The sequence below is a fragment of the Salmo salar genome, unplaced genomic scaffold (assembly GCF_965601325.2).
Source record: "Salmo salar unplaced genomic scaffold, fSalSal1 ptg000432l, whole genome shotgun sequence".
Classification (NCBI taxonomy): domain Eukaryota; kingdom Metazoa; phylum Chordata; class Actinopteri; order Salmoniformes; family Salmonidae; genus Salmo; species Salmo salar.
This window is the reverse complement of record NW_027675387.1, coordinates 1,396,444-1,411,973: the sequence shown is the minus strand read 5'-3', so window position 1 is coordinate 1,411,973 and position 15,530 is coordinate 1,396,444. Positions and strand designations below refer to the sequence as shown.

General features: G+C 42.8%; 1 protein-coding gene across 1 annotated transcript; it reads left to right on the top strand.

Annotated features, from left to right (window-relative positions):
- Nucleotides 1-4,412: 4,412 nt before the first annotated feature.
- Nucleotides 4,413-6,995, top strand: LOC106609737 (uncharacterized). Its single transcript, XM_082971870.1, has one exon. The coding sequence runs from the start codon at nucleotides 4,497-4,499 to the stop codon at nucleotides 5,808-5,810; it is 1,314 nt and encodes a 437-aa protein (XP_082827996.1). The 5' UTR covers nucleotides 4,413-4,496; the 3' UTR covers nucleotides 5,811-6,995.
- The last annotated feature ends 8,535 nt before the right edge of the window (nucleotides 6,996-15,530 follow it).

Genomic DNA, 15,530 nt, shown 5'->3' with positions numbered 1-15,530 from the left:
TAGTCCTACTTCTATATGTGTAACCAGGTAGACTAGTCCTACTTCTATATGTGTAACCAGGTAGACTAGTCCTACTTCTATATGTGTAACCAGGTAGACTAGTCCTACTTCTATATGTGTAACCAGGTAGACTAGTCCTACTTCTATATGTGTAACCAGGTAGACTAGTCCTACTTCTATATGTGTAACCAGGTAGACTAGTCCTACTTCTATATGTGTAACCAGGTAGACTAGTCCTACTTCTATATGTGTAACCAGGTAGACTAGTCCTACTTCTATATGGGTAACCAGGTAGACTAGTCCTACTTCTATATGTGTAACCAGGTAGACTAGTCCTACTTCTATATGGGTAACCAGGTAGACTAGTCCTACTTCTATATGTGTAACCAGGTAGACTAGTCCTACTTCTATATGGGTAACCAGGTAGACTAGTCCTACTTCTATATGTGTAACCAGGTAGACTAGTCCTACTTCTATATGGGTAACCAGGTAGACTAATCCTACTTCTATATGGGTAACCAGGTAGACTAGTCCTACTTCTATATGTGTAACCAGGTAGACTAGTCCTACTTCTATATGGGTAACCAGGTAGACTAGTCCTACTTCTATGTGTGTAACCAGGTAGACTAGTCCTACTTCTATATGGGTAACCAGGTAGACTAGTCCTACTTCTATATGGGTAACCAGGTAGACTAGTCCTACTTCTATATGTGTAACCAGGTAGACTAGTCCTACTTCTATATGGGTAACCAGGTAGACTAGTCCTACTTCTATATGTGTAACCAGGTAGACTAGTCCTACTTCTATATGTGTAACCAGGTAGACTAGTCCTACTTCTATATGTGTAACCAGGTAGACTAGTCCTACTTCTATATGGGTAACCAGGTAGACTAGTCCTACTTCTATATGTGTAACCAGGTAGACTAGTCCTACTTCTATATGTGTAACCAGGTAGACTAGTCCTACTTCTATATGGGTAACCAGGTAGACTAGTCCTACTTCTATATGGGTAACCAGGTAGACTAGTCCTACTTCTATATGGGTAACCAGGTAGACTAGTCCTACTTCTATATGCGTATTCAGGTGTGCGTCCTTACTCAACATTGACAGGAGTGTTTCAAACAAAAGACAATTAATAAATTGACAACAATCTTGCGGGGTCAGGTCTGGGTGGTCTGCCAGGGGCCGTTTCATTTAGTGTCCGTTTGGGTCAGTTGAGGAATGATTGTATTTCCCCATAGTATGTTGTACCGAAGTTGACCAACTGAAAGGGAGTGTAACTTTATGACTATAATTACTGTTCCCTGAAGGAGGGAAACGAGGTACAACACCTGTTTGGCCCCACCCCTTCCTGGGTCGGTGAAGAGCGATATTAAATTCAATATGACCTAAGGCTCGTATTTCTGTGTGTTATTATATTATAATTAAGTCTATGATTTGATCTTTGATAGAGCAGTCTGACTGAGTGGTGGTAGGCAGCAGCAGGCTCGTAAGCATTCATTCAAACTTTACTGCGTTTGCCAGCAGCTCCTGTCAACTCCTGAGATTATGCTGGCAATACTAAAGTGCCTATAAGAACATCCAATAGTCAAAGGTGTATAAAATACAAATGGTATAGAGAGAAATAGTCCTATAATTCCTATAATAACTGCAACCTAAAACTTCTTACCTGGGAATATTGAAGACTCATGTTAAAAGGAACCACCAGCTTCCATATGTTCTCATGTTCTGAGCGAGGAACTTAAACGTTAGCTTTTTTACATGGCACATATTGCACTTTCACTTTCTTCTCCAACACTGTTTTTGCATTATTTAAACCAAATTGAACATGTTTCATTATTTATTTGAGACTACATTTATTTTATTTATGGTATTATATTAAGTTAAAATAAAAGTGTTCATTCAGTATTGTTGTAATTGTCATTATTACAAATATATATATAAAAATCGTCCGATTTATCGGTATCGGCTTTTTTTGGTACTCCAATAATCGGTATCGGCGTTGAAAAATCATAATCGGCCGACCTCTACCATGTTACTGTTTGTTAAACACTTACTGTTCAAACCCTCATTGTCAGGCTGGTATCAAAGCTAGCCAAAGAGCATTTTACTGGTTGAAGTGTTTTTTAAAGTATAAAGCAGTTGATTTTAGACAATAACACAAACATATTAAGCAGGAGATTCAAACGAGCTTTACAATTAGAATCCAAAAGTAATGTGAAATGCACTCATAATCAACCTGTAAATGGAGGCTATTTTTGCTGTCAGCCTATGAGAACTCCCCTGAGTTTCCCCCACGGTGGTGAATTAGTGAATAGACACAGAGCTTAATGTGAGTTTCCTTGAGTAGCACTCCCGATCTTGCGCTGTAATATTCAGAATACATTGTAAAAAACTAAAATCTTTGCTCACCATTTTAGATATACTACATCCATAACTAGCTGTTTCCTTATTAGCAGGGAGGTGTTTCTGCCCTCGTGCCGCAATTTTATTAAACACAGAAAGGGGCCTATATTGGAGACCAAAAGTCATCTGGCACACTGCTTAGAGTTTCAACTTTACTAACTTACTTCTAGTTTCCACTAATGTGAAAACAAGACAAAATGCCTTTTTGCTAATTTGACTGTCATAATTGTCAAATAATTTAACTTCTCAGGGCTGCGTCCACCTGCGGGGCACAGCCAGTGAAATATCAGATTCAAAACAAAATGTCATAATTCAACTTTGTCAAACATACAACTATTTTACACCATTTTAAAGATACACTTCTCCTTGATGTAACCACATTGTCCGATTTCAAAAAGGCTTACAGCGCATTGTCTTGGCCAGTTGTAAATGAGAACTTGTTGACTGGCCTGGTGAAATGCGGTTCTTCAGTAATTACACATAATTCTTAATACTGTAGCAAACATTATATTAAACAGGACATTCAAACGAGCCTTACAATTATAATCCAAAATAGTGTGAAATGAACTCATATGCAACCTGGAAATGGAGGTTACTCCCCTGAGTTTTCCAACATTCGCTGTTACGAGTCTAGGGGTATGATTCTTCCTTGGGGTGCGAGAGGTCCTGGGTTCAAATTCCGGATGAGCCCCCACTTATGTTACGAATCCCTTTGGCCCAGCGGTCTGGGGGGGGGGGGGGGGGGGGGGATGGATACGAGACCCGTAACATAAATCATGCAAATTATAATCGTGACAAGTAACAGTGAGAACCAAAAACCACAGACAACTGAAATCTACCGTCAAACTCAAAAGGTTTATTTTAAACACACGGTAAAGGGGTGTGAGAAAAGGGGCTGAGTTGGACCCAAGCAAAGAAACAATAATCAAAAACACCCCTAAACTAGACTAGCCTATTTCCACAACAACTAGCTAACTAAACAAAAATACAGAGGGTGGTCCGCCCAGTTCTAACTAGGGTACTTAGACACAGTATTCCTACGGGTAATGTATGCCCATGGGCGACTTGTCTTGGTACCCCCTTTTCTCACCAACAAACAGAACACTTTAACAAAACAATACTCACAGGTGGGCTGGACAAAGTGACATGTAGTTTCAAAACAAAAGAGATCAACACACAGCGAGAGAGAATGAACACAAAGATTGATCTGGGGAGAAAACAACTGACTGGGTTTTTAAACCAAGGGAAAGGGGCTGTGATAGGTTGAGGGAAAAGGAACAGGTGTCTTCTGATTGATGACTGATTGGGGAGTGATGATTGTCACCTGTGAGGAGAGAAGGAGAGAAAAGAAACACACACACAGGATACCTGTATCCGTAACATTCGCATTCAGAATACATTGTGAAAAACTAAAATCTTTGCTCACCATTTTTGCTCCAGGCGGATATAGTACATCCATAACTATCGGTTTCCTCATTAGCAGGGAGGAGTTTCTGCAATCAAATTGCCCTCGTGCCACAATTTTAGCAAACACAGAAAGGGGCCTATATTGGAGACCAAAAGTCGTCTGGCACACTGCTTAGAGTTTCAACAACATGAATAACTTATTTCTAGCCTACAATCATCGATGTTACTACTAATGTGAAAACAAGACAAAAATATGACTTCTTGCTCATTTTAAGACAATTGTCAAATAATTTTAACATTCATTACAGACGTCAATTGTTGTCCAACATCATGGCTCCGCTGTTGGCATCACCTTTTACAGTGGATTACCGCTGTTGTGGGCCTTTAACCATCTGTCTGACTTTGTTGTTCACACAGGAGAGATACGGGACTATCGTGGACCCTCTGGGGAGCCTCAACAACCTCTTGATGCTGAAGAGGCAGAGAAGAGTCTCTCCACATCAGAACACCTCAAGAAACACCTGCAGAGATGCACAGAGAAGAGAACTCACTGCTGCTCTGACTGTGGGAAGAGATTTACTTCCTCATCAGGCATTAAAATTCATCAGAGAACGCACGCAGGAGAGAAACCTTATATCTGTAGTCAATGTGGGAAGAGTTTTAGTCAATCTAGCTATCTGACAATGCACCAGAGAACACACACAGGAGAGAAATCTTATATCTGTGGTCAATGTGGGAAGAGTTTTAGTCAATCTAGCTATCTGACAATGCACCAGAGAAGGCACACAGGAGATAAACCTTATAGCTGTGATCAATGTGGAAAGAGCTTTAGTCAATCTAGCTATCTGACTATACACCGACGAGAACACACAGGAGAGAAACCTTATAGCTGTAATCAATGTGGGAAGAGTTTTGTTTCATCTAGCCGTCTGACAGTACACAAGAGAACACACACAGGAGAGAAATCTTATAGCTGTGGTCAATGTGGGAAGAGTTTTGGTCAATCTGGCCATCTGATATCACACCAGAAAACACACACAGGAGAGAAATCTTATAGCTGTGGTCAATGTGGGAAGAGGTTTGCTGCATCTAGCACTCTGACTCAACACCAGAGAACACACACAGGAGAGAAATCGTATAGCTGTGGTCAATGTGGGAAGAGGTTTGCTGCATCTAGCACTCTGACTCTACACCAGAGAACACACACAGGAGAGAAACCTTATAGCTGTGGTCAATGTGGGAAGAGGTTTGCTGCATCTATCACTCTGACTCAACACCAGAGAATACACACAGGAGAGAAACCTTATAGCTGTGATCAATGTGGGAAGAGTTTTGGTCGATCTGGAGAGCTGACAGTGCACCAGAGAATACACACAGGAGAAAAACCTTATAGCTGTGGTCAATGTGGGAAGAATTTTGCTGCATCTAGAACTCTGACACTACACCAGAGAAGACACACAGGAGAGAAACCTTATAGCTGTGATCAATGTGGGAAGAGTTGTACTACATCTTGGTATCTGACTATACACCAACGAACACACACAGGGGAGAAATCGTATAGCTGTAATCACTGTGGGAAGAGTTTTACCACATCTGGCTCTCTGACTTCACACCAGAGAACGCACACAGGAGAGAAATCTTATATCTGTGGTCAATGTGGGAAGAGTTTTAGTCAATCTAGCTATCTGACAGTGCACCAGAGAACGCACACAGGAGAGAAATCTTATATCTGTGGTCAATGTGGGAAGAGTTTTAGTCAATCTAGCTATCTGACAATGCACCAGAGAACGCACACAGGAGAGAAATCTTATAGCTGTGATCAATGTGGGAAGAGTTTTAGTCAATCTAGCTATCTGACTATACACCTACGAGAACACACAGGAGAGAAACCTTATAGCTGTAATCAATGTGGGAAGAGTTTTGTTTCATCTAGCGGTCTGACAGTACACAAGAGAACACACACAGGAGAGAAATCTTATAGCTGTGACCAGAGATAATCTGATTAAAGACTTCTGATCAAATATCAGAAAATACATACATGAAGGAGTTGTTTCATGATATCAATGAAATGAAATCTCACAATGTAGAATGTTTTAACATTGTAGAAGGAGAATTTTAATGATGTCAGAATGTAGAACCCTAAACGTTTGTCCCCTGTTCTATTGATTTCAACATGATATGGATATTAGCCTCAGGGGGAAAATCCAGGCTCTGAAATGGAAGAGTTACTATTTATGAGATTTAACAAAAAGTGATTAACAAAAAAAGAGTTGTTCCACTTACCACGTTGGTGACCCACTTGAATCAAAATGCAACACTTCAAAATGTAGCTAGCTGTTTTCTACAAGTTGTCCTCTAACCAGGGATGTACACATTATTCCCAGATTCCGTGTGGTTTTTGAGCTGTTCGTTTTAACAGGACGTGCAACCTCATCTCCCTCCTGTCACACAAATGATTTTAGCATGATATCGATGAATAAGTGTTGTGTTCCTTTGTTTAGCGACCCCTACATTTAAATGCATCACTCCAAAATGTAGCTGACTGTCTTCTGCAGGTTGTCCTCTAATCTGTGAGGTAAAATATTTCTCCCATTTCCATGTGTTTTGTTTAGTTGTTAGTTTCAACAGCACCTACAACCTGATTTCCCCCCTAATCGATATCAGTGATTTATTGCTACTTGTCAAAACAACAGCGTTTTTGGTGCTTGTGCAGTTTATAAGCTGCTTGTTTTAAAAAATGCAAGTAATATGATTATTGTGGCAGATGTTTGTGTATATAGCACATTTTATGTTTACGTTTTCAATATATCCCAAACTGTTTCTGCATATTGGTTATTGATTTGGACACGTTAAAACTGTGTTTTGACATTGGGGATATCCCATCTAGCAACATGTCATTGAAAAGACGTTGAAAAGAAGACTATGCCCCGTTTTTTCAGTGACTTGAAAACAACTTAATTTCAACTTAGTTGCAGGTAGCCTAGTGGTTAGACCGTTGGGCCGTCATTGAAAATCAGAATTTGTTCATAACTGACTTATTGACAATTATTGCCTACCGGGGAACAGAGGGTTAACTGCCATGTTCAGGTGCAGAACGACAGATTTACCTTGTCAGCTCGCGATTCAATCCAGCAACCTTTCGGTTACTGTTAAATGAAGGTTAAAATAAAGAAATAAATACACATGGACGCAGTATAATAATTTGGTCTGTAATCAATTTTATTAACAATCCTACATCACTCCAGTATTTCTTCACAACATTCAAGCGTTAATTGTCTTTATTCCACTACTGAAGAAGCATGTCTCAAATCACCTCATATTTCAAACAAAATATACATGTTTTATTATTCCATGCCTCACCATTAAGTTAATTATTGCCAATACATATTAACCAAGGGGTGTACATTTGATCACAATTTATTTTGACTTTTTCCGTATTGGAGATGAGTTTTGTTTGGGCTCGTTCCAAGTGGACCAGAGTTCTAGAAGCTAGTGAGTTTTAGGAAGACGAGAGTTCTAGAAGCTAGTGGGTTTTAGGAAGACGAGAGTTCTAGAAGCTAGTGGGATTTAGGAAGACGAGAGTTCTAGAAGCTAGTGAGTTTTAGGAAGACGAGAGTTCTAGAAGCTAGTGAGTTTTAGGAAGACGAGAGTTCTAGAAGCTAGTTAGTTTTAGGAAGATGAGAGTTCTAGAAGCTAGTGAGTTTTAGGAAGAGGAGAGTTCTAGAAGCTAGTGAGTTTTAGGAAGACGAGAGTTCTAGAAGCTAGTGAGTTTTAGGATTCTATAGAAAGAAGAGAAAAAGGAGAAAAAAATATTTCAATTGTATATTATTATTTAGAAATAAGTGTGTTTTTCTTGTTTTTAATTGTTGACAGCCAGTAGACACCATGTTTATATTGGTGAAGGTGAATCATTTTAGTTGATTTTAATATGAAATGGAAGTTGTTTTCTGTTGGTGGTGAGCAAACTTGTCCAACAAAAATATAGGATATATTTGTTGTCTTAAGGTGTTACAGGCTTTGTTTTTTCCATTTATGTTTTGAGGTTGGACTTTAGCACGTCTAGCTCGTTAGCACGTCTAGCTCGTTAGCCCGTCTAGCTCGTTAGCATGTATAGCCCGTTAGCCCGTCTAGCTCGTTAGCATGTATAGCCCGTTAGCCCGTCTAGCTCGTTAGCATGTATAGCCCGTTAGCACGTCTAGCTCGTCAGCGAGTCTAGCTCGTTAGCCCGTCTAGCTCGTTAGCATGTATAGCCCGTTAGCCCGTCTAGCTCGTTAGCATGTATAGCCCGTTAGCCCGTCTAGCTCGTTAGCACGTCTAGCTCGTTAGCACGTAGGACGCACTGATTGGTGTCACCTCGTTAGTCTGTATGTGTTACACCTGTGCTGGCTTGTCCATCTCGTTAGTGGGAAGGTGTTTCACCTGAGCTGGTCCAGGTTCTATTTAAGAGTGTCTGGCCCAGTGCTCCAGTTGTCTTGATACATGTGGAGAGTCAACACCTTTAGTTGCTCCACCTTTTTGGTTTACTTCCTGTCTTTAAGTTTGGTGTGGGTTTTTCTTTTGTTTTCCTCTTCTTGGGCAGATTTAGTGGGTCTCATGGTGGGTGTCTTTTAGGTCCCAGTTGTTGTTACTAGTCAACTTCCAGTGGACACCCCCATAGTGTCTTTCAGAACCCCTCCTAAAACCCCATCTGTTTAGTTGTGGTTGTTGTCAGTGACTTTGTTAGTTCCTCTTCTGTTTGAGCAACATTTGAGATTTTTCTTGGTGGGGAACGTAACAACAAACAATGTAGTAAAACAAGCTGGTATTTTGGGTTGGATATTGCATCCAATTAATATTTTAATCAATGGCAATTCCTTAGAATGTTCATTAGTCTTTCAGTTGTTAGTCTTCTGTTTGTTGTTTACTAAATATTTCTGTTTATTTTCATTTTTTTATTTTTTCCTGTGAAGCCATTGTGTTGCATCCATGTCTGAAAGGTGCTGTATAAATAAAGCTTGATTTGATTTCAACAAATTAACCCAATGACTGACCAATCAACAGACTCTTGGTATGAAAAACAGTATCACGTTTCCAGCCTGCTGAAGGCGTGGTGGAGTGGTAAACACCACCCCCGGCTCTACCAGGGGCTTGAGGTGGTCTCCCACAGCTCTGCTTATGTCATGTTCTGTGGCCTTGTCGTTCCATTTATTGACTGACCCTGCAACACAGAAACACATTTAGTCATATTATATAAAACACTCAAAGTAATGGATATGGAGCATCTATGGCCTCAGTTACACCTGGCACCTAAATGTGACTTCTGTCATCTGATCACTCCAAGCTGCATTAGGTTCAGATCTACCAGGATGGGCCTTTGACATAGTCTGGATGCAGTCAGGCCACTGAATATGCATAAGCAATGTAAAGAGATGGGGTGAATGAGTGGAAAAGTACATTTGACACAAATGACCTTCATGATATCAAAGAACAAATGTGTGTGTCTGAGGGGAAATTAACTTCATACAGCCAAAAGGGTTGAGAAATTATACCAATATCAGTGGACAATTTGCACTAATGTAAATAAACAATGATGGAACATATTACCTTTTGCTGACGTGATGAACCGCTAAGGGAACATAAATATTGACCATCTAAACCATGTGTGACCTCTCACCTCTATGGCTGTAGAAGTGTTCTTCCTAACCAGTCCCTCAACAGCTCTCTGACTGAGCTCCACCCTCACTGGGTCTTCAGAGGAGAGGAAGGCTGAGGAGGGATGGAAGGATGAATGGATCAGTCAGTCAATAAAGTGTAGAGCTGCTGTCTGACAAAATCACAATTTTAGTAGTTCATTAAAGTAAATAAGGCTTTATGACTGCTGAATACCAACTATCAATCACTTAGATCATGTATTTTCAGGTAGAGATACATCCTTGGGACGTCCCTAGCCCGTTGAAGTTGACATTTATAATAGTTAAGGTAGAGGTTAAGGTTAGGGTTTAGGGTAGGGATGTCCCAAGGATCCCAGATAGCATTGACCATTGTGCATTCTTCTGTCTCTTTTACATAGCAGGTGATGGGTTCTGACTTCTGAACTTGAAAATATTAAATATCCTTATTATGTGAAATTGAATTGAAACAATAATGTTTCTTGATGCTAATATGATGTACAATATTCCATGATGTTTCTATATGATAACAATAGCCTAATATATTTAATATGATGTACAATATTCCAATATGATAACAATAGCGTAAAATATTTAATATGCCATATCATTTTTTTTTAACAGTTTCACTAATTCATTTTAATTAACTTAATCATTATGATTCAACATCAGTTCACCGTCTCACCCCATACTGTATTGGAGCAGCAGCAGCTGACTGCCCAGTTCAACATCAGTTCACCGTCTCACCTCATACTGTATTGGAGCAGCAGCAGCTGACTGCCCGGTTCAACATCAGTTCACCGTCTCACCTCACACTGTATTGGAGCAGCAGCAGCTGACTGCCCGGTTCAACATCAGTTCACCGTCTCACCTCATACTGTATTGGAGCAGCAGCAGCTGACTGCCCAGCTCACCGTCTCACCTCATACTGTATTGGAGCAGCAGCAGCTGACTGCCCAGTTCAACATCAGTTCACCGTCTCACCTCATACTGTATTGGAGCAGCAGCAGCTGACTGCCCAGTTCAACATCAGTTCACCGTCTCACCTCATACTGTATTGGAGCAGCAGCAGCTGACTGCCCAGTTCAACATCAGTTCACCGTCTCACCTCATACTGTATTGGAGCAGCAGCAGCTGACTTGATCGTTGATACTAATCATCATGTTTGAATCTGAGAGTAAATAGAGCCGACTACACTCTAAAAATGAAGGGTTCAACTGGAGTTGTTCTCAGATCCCCTAAGAACCGTAGGGTTCTTGGTCAATGAAAAACAGCCCCAAAAGGTTCTTCAAAGAACTTGTTAGAAGGTGGGTTCATCGAGGAACCTCCGTTGTTGCTGGACTTCTTCCGGGAACTTCGCAATTACAACTAAAAACGATGGTGACAAGTTTGGATGCGACAACAGTTAAAAAGGTTAAGTTGGGTTGATGTTTGGCTCTGAATATGTCTCGAAATCATTTATTATAATAATATAACACACTAATAATGAATAACGAAGACAATGATGGTTTTCTGTGAATATCTTCCATAACGTTACGATAGTTAATGAACGTAAATATTAGAAAGCCGGGTTTGATCGTCGGCGTTGTATGAGCTACAGTACAGTACCGTTAGCTAGCTAGCTAACGTTATGTCCTAACTAGGCACAACTAGGTTTGGATTATTTCCTCAACTATATTCTTTCCCATATATTGTATATCGTTTCCATAAAGCCAACATGGCTTTACACTCATTAACGTAAGTTTCCAATCTAAAGCAGTTCTCACTTTTGTGTTAATAAACTAGCTAACGTTAGCTTCGTTAACTAACTAACTAACTAAGGACGGTGACCTGTCCAGACGAGATGTTACAACGAACTGAATCGTCAATGGAGGTCTTCCTCTTTATATAGGCTGCTACAGCATGCAATACTATTAACTCACAAGGGGGCTTAACGTTACATGTACAATACTATCCCATTTAGGAAACGTTACATGTACAATACTATCCCATTCAGGAAACGTTACATGTACAATACTATCCCATTTTGGAAACGTTACATGTACAATACTATCCCATTTTGGAAACGTTACATGTACAATACTATCCCATTTTGGAAACGTTACATGGACAATACTATCCCATTTTGGAAACGTTATTGTACAATACTATCCCATTTTGGAAACGTTACATGTACAATACTATCCCATTTTGGAGACGTTACATGTACAATACTATCCCATTTTGGAAATGTTACATGTACAATACTATCCCATTTAGGAAACGTTACATGTACAATACTATCCCATTTTGGAAACGTTATTGTACAATACTATCCCATTTTGGAAACGTTACATGTACAATACTATCCCATTTTGGAGACGTTACATGTACAATACTATCCCATTTAGGAAACGTTACATGTACAATACTATCCCATTTAGGAAACGTTACATGTACAATGCTATCCCATTTAGGAAACGTTACATGTACAATACTATCCCATTTTGGAAACGTTACATGTACAATACAATCCCATTTTTGGAAACGTTACATGTAAAATACTATCCCATTTTTTGAAACGTTTCATGGACAATACTATCCCATTTTGGAAACGATACATGGACAATACTATCCCATTTTGAAACGTTACATGTACAATACTATCCCATTTTGGAAACGTTACATGTACAATACTATCCCATTTTGGAGACGTTACATGTACAATACTATCCCATTTTGGAAACGTTACATGTTCGCCCCCTTGTGGAGGGAAATTAATATCTTAGATGGTAGCTGTAGATGGGATTCAAATGCATAATGGTATTAATACAGTGTCTAGACTACCTCTTTTGTATAAATACCCTTCAGAATCCAAACACAGTATTGCCACGCAGCAAAATGTTGCGTATGATCTTTCAAGTCAGCCTGATAAAATATTGAACAATTTGTGTACAAAGATATCTTGAAATGTGATATTAGGGCTGTATGGCAGTACTGTTACTGTATGGCAGTACTGTATTGGCTAGTGCTTTCTCCAATATGTTCTTCTATTTTACATTACATTGTATGTTGATGACATTTATCTTTAAATATTGATGTAGTACATTTACCATTACGTAATTTAGCAGACGATCTTATCCAGAGCAACTTACAAATTACAAAGTATATATATATATATATATATATATATATATATATATATATATATTAATGCTTGTAAGACTATTCTTTGACACATTTTCTCTTCCTTTGAAACTCTTATTGTAACGGCTGTCTTTAGAGAGAGTGGACCAAAATGCAGCGGAGTTAGTGTTCATCGTATATTTAATGATCAAACGGACACTATACAATACAAAACAATAAACAGACAACCAAAACAGTCCTGTCACGTTTAACACAGTAACAAGAACAATTACCCACACCACACAACGGAAACGTAGGCAACTTATGTGTGACTCCCAATCAACCACAACCCTCTACAGCTGTGCTTGATTGGAAGTCACACGGCCAAAATTAAATGAAACAATAAAACACTTACTCCCTTCTGCCACGTCCTGACCCAACTACACCCTCTACTGGTCAGGACGTGACAGTACCCCCCCCTCAAGGTGCAGACCCCGGGATGCACCTAAAAAAAGGAAAACACAAAAAAAATCCCCAACAAAAAGGAACACCTAAACAATAAGGGAGGGAAGGGAGGGTGGCTGCCGTCACCGACGGCACTGTGCTACACCCTCCCTCCCCAACCCACCTATCCTGGAGGTGGCTCCGGTGCAGGACGTGGACCCTGCTCCACCCTCGGCGTCGCCCACTTTGGTGGAGCCGATAGCTGCACCAGGCAGACGGACCCCCCGAGCCGGGCCGGAGGACAGGAGGGCCCCTCGGGCCGGGCAACAGGAGGGCCCCTCGGGCCGGGCCGGAGAGCAGGAGGGCCCCTCGGGCCGGGCCGGAGGGCAGGAGGGCCCCTCGGGCCGGGCCGGAAGGCATGCGGGCCCCTCGGGCCGGGCCGGAAGGCATGCGGGCCCCTCGGGCCGGGCCGGAAGGCATGCGGGCCCCTCGGGCCGGGCCGGAAGGCATGCGGGCCCCTCGGGCCGGGCCGGAAGGCATGCGGGCCACTCGGGCCGGGCCGGAAGGCATGCGGGCCACTCGGGCCGGGCCGGAAGGCATGCGGGCCACTCGGGCTGGGCCGGAAGGCATGCGGGCCACTCGGGCTGGGCCGGAAGGCAGGAGGACCACTCGGGCTGGACCGGAGGGCAGGAGGACCACTCGGGCTGATCCTGACAGGCCGGGCACCCTGGCAGATCAGGGCAGGCGGGCACCTCTGGCAGAACCGGGCAGTCTGGCCACTCCGGCAGAACAGGGCAGTCCGGCCACTCCGGCAGTTCAGGGCAGTCTGACCTCTCTGGCGACTGTTGACTGGCGGGCAGCTCCGACGACTGTTGACTGGCGGGCAGCTCCGACGACTGTTGACTGGCGGGCAGCTCCGACGACTGTTGACTGGCGGGCAGCTCCGACGACTGTTGACTGGCGGGCAGCTCCGACGACTGTTGACTGGCGGGCAGCTCCGACGACTGTTGACTGGCGGGCAGCTCCGACGACTGTTGACTGGCGGGCAGCTCCGACGACTGTTGACTGGCGGGCAGCTCCGACGACTGTTGACTGGCGGGCAGCTCCGACTCAGGATTCACCAGGCTGGGGAGACATAACGGAGGCCTGGCTTGAGGAGGTGGCACAGGAGAGACCAGGGTGGAGAGACCCACTGGAGGACCGGTCCGTGGAGGAGACACGGGCTTGACCAGGATAGGGAGATCCACTGGAGGACTGGTCCGTGGAGGAGACACGGGCTTGACCAGGATAGGGAGATCCACTGGAGGACTGGTCCGTGGAGGAGACACGGGCTTGAACAGGATAGAGAGACCCACTGGAGTACTGGTCCGTGGAGGAGGCACGGGCTTGACCAGGATAGGAAGACATGCAGGAGGCTTGGTTCTGGGCGTAGGTACAGGATGTGCAGGGCTGGGAAGACATGGAGGAGGCCTGTTTCTGGGCGCAGGCACAGTCTTTACCAGACAACCAGCACGCACCTCAGGACGAGTATGGAGAGCTGCCTCAGGTGACATCATACCCACGACACGCTCATTAGGGCGAATGCCGTACTTTATGCACCACACTAGCAGCTCTCTCATCTCTCTCTCTCCTAATTTTCCCATTAACCCCGTCACAGTCTCTGTCTCATAGCCCTCGCTCACCTCCAATGTCATCCCGACTGGCTCTGGTTCCGACCTCAGCTCCACCGACTGTCCCGTGTGCCCCCCCCCAAAAAAATATTGGGGCTGCCTCTCGCGCTCGTTGCGCTCTCTCTCCTCGTAGTATCGCCTCTCCGCTCTCGCCGCTTCAATCTCCCACTGCGGGAGGCGATAATCCCCAGCCTGAGTCCATGGTCCCTCTCCGTCCAGGATCTGTTCCCATGTCCATTTGTCCATAACGCTGTAGTCCTGCAGCTCCTTCCTCTTCCGCCGCTTGGTCCTGGTTTGGTGGGTAATTCTGTAACGGCTGTCTTTAGAGAGAGTGGACCAAAATGCAGCGGAGTTAGTGTTCATCGTATATTTAATGATCAAACGGACACTATACAATACAAAACAATACAAAACAATAAACAGACAACCAAAACAGTCCTGTCACGTTTAACACAGTAACAAGAACAATTACCCACACCACACAACGGAAACGTAGGCAACTTATGTGTGACTCCCAATCAACCACAACCCTCTACAGCTGTGCTTGATTGGAAGTCACACGGCCAAAATTAAATGAAACAATAAAACACTTACTCCCTTCTGCCACGTCCTGACCCAACTACACCCTCTACTGGTCAGGACGTGACACTTATAGGACAGAACATGGACACAATGCAATTGGGATCAAGAAGAAGGTACAGATATGTTGTAGGACAGCTGCATTTGAAGTGTACATTTAACCTACATAGCAGTCAATACAAACTGACATCTATTAGCATACAAATGTGTGCAAATGATCTTTTCAGATCTTCTCAGAAATGAATCAAGTCCATGGAATGGATATAGACAA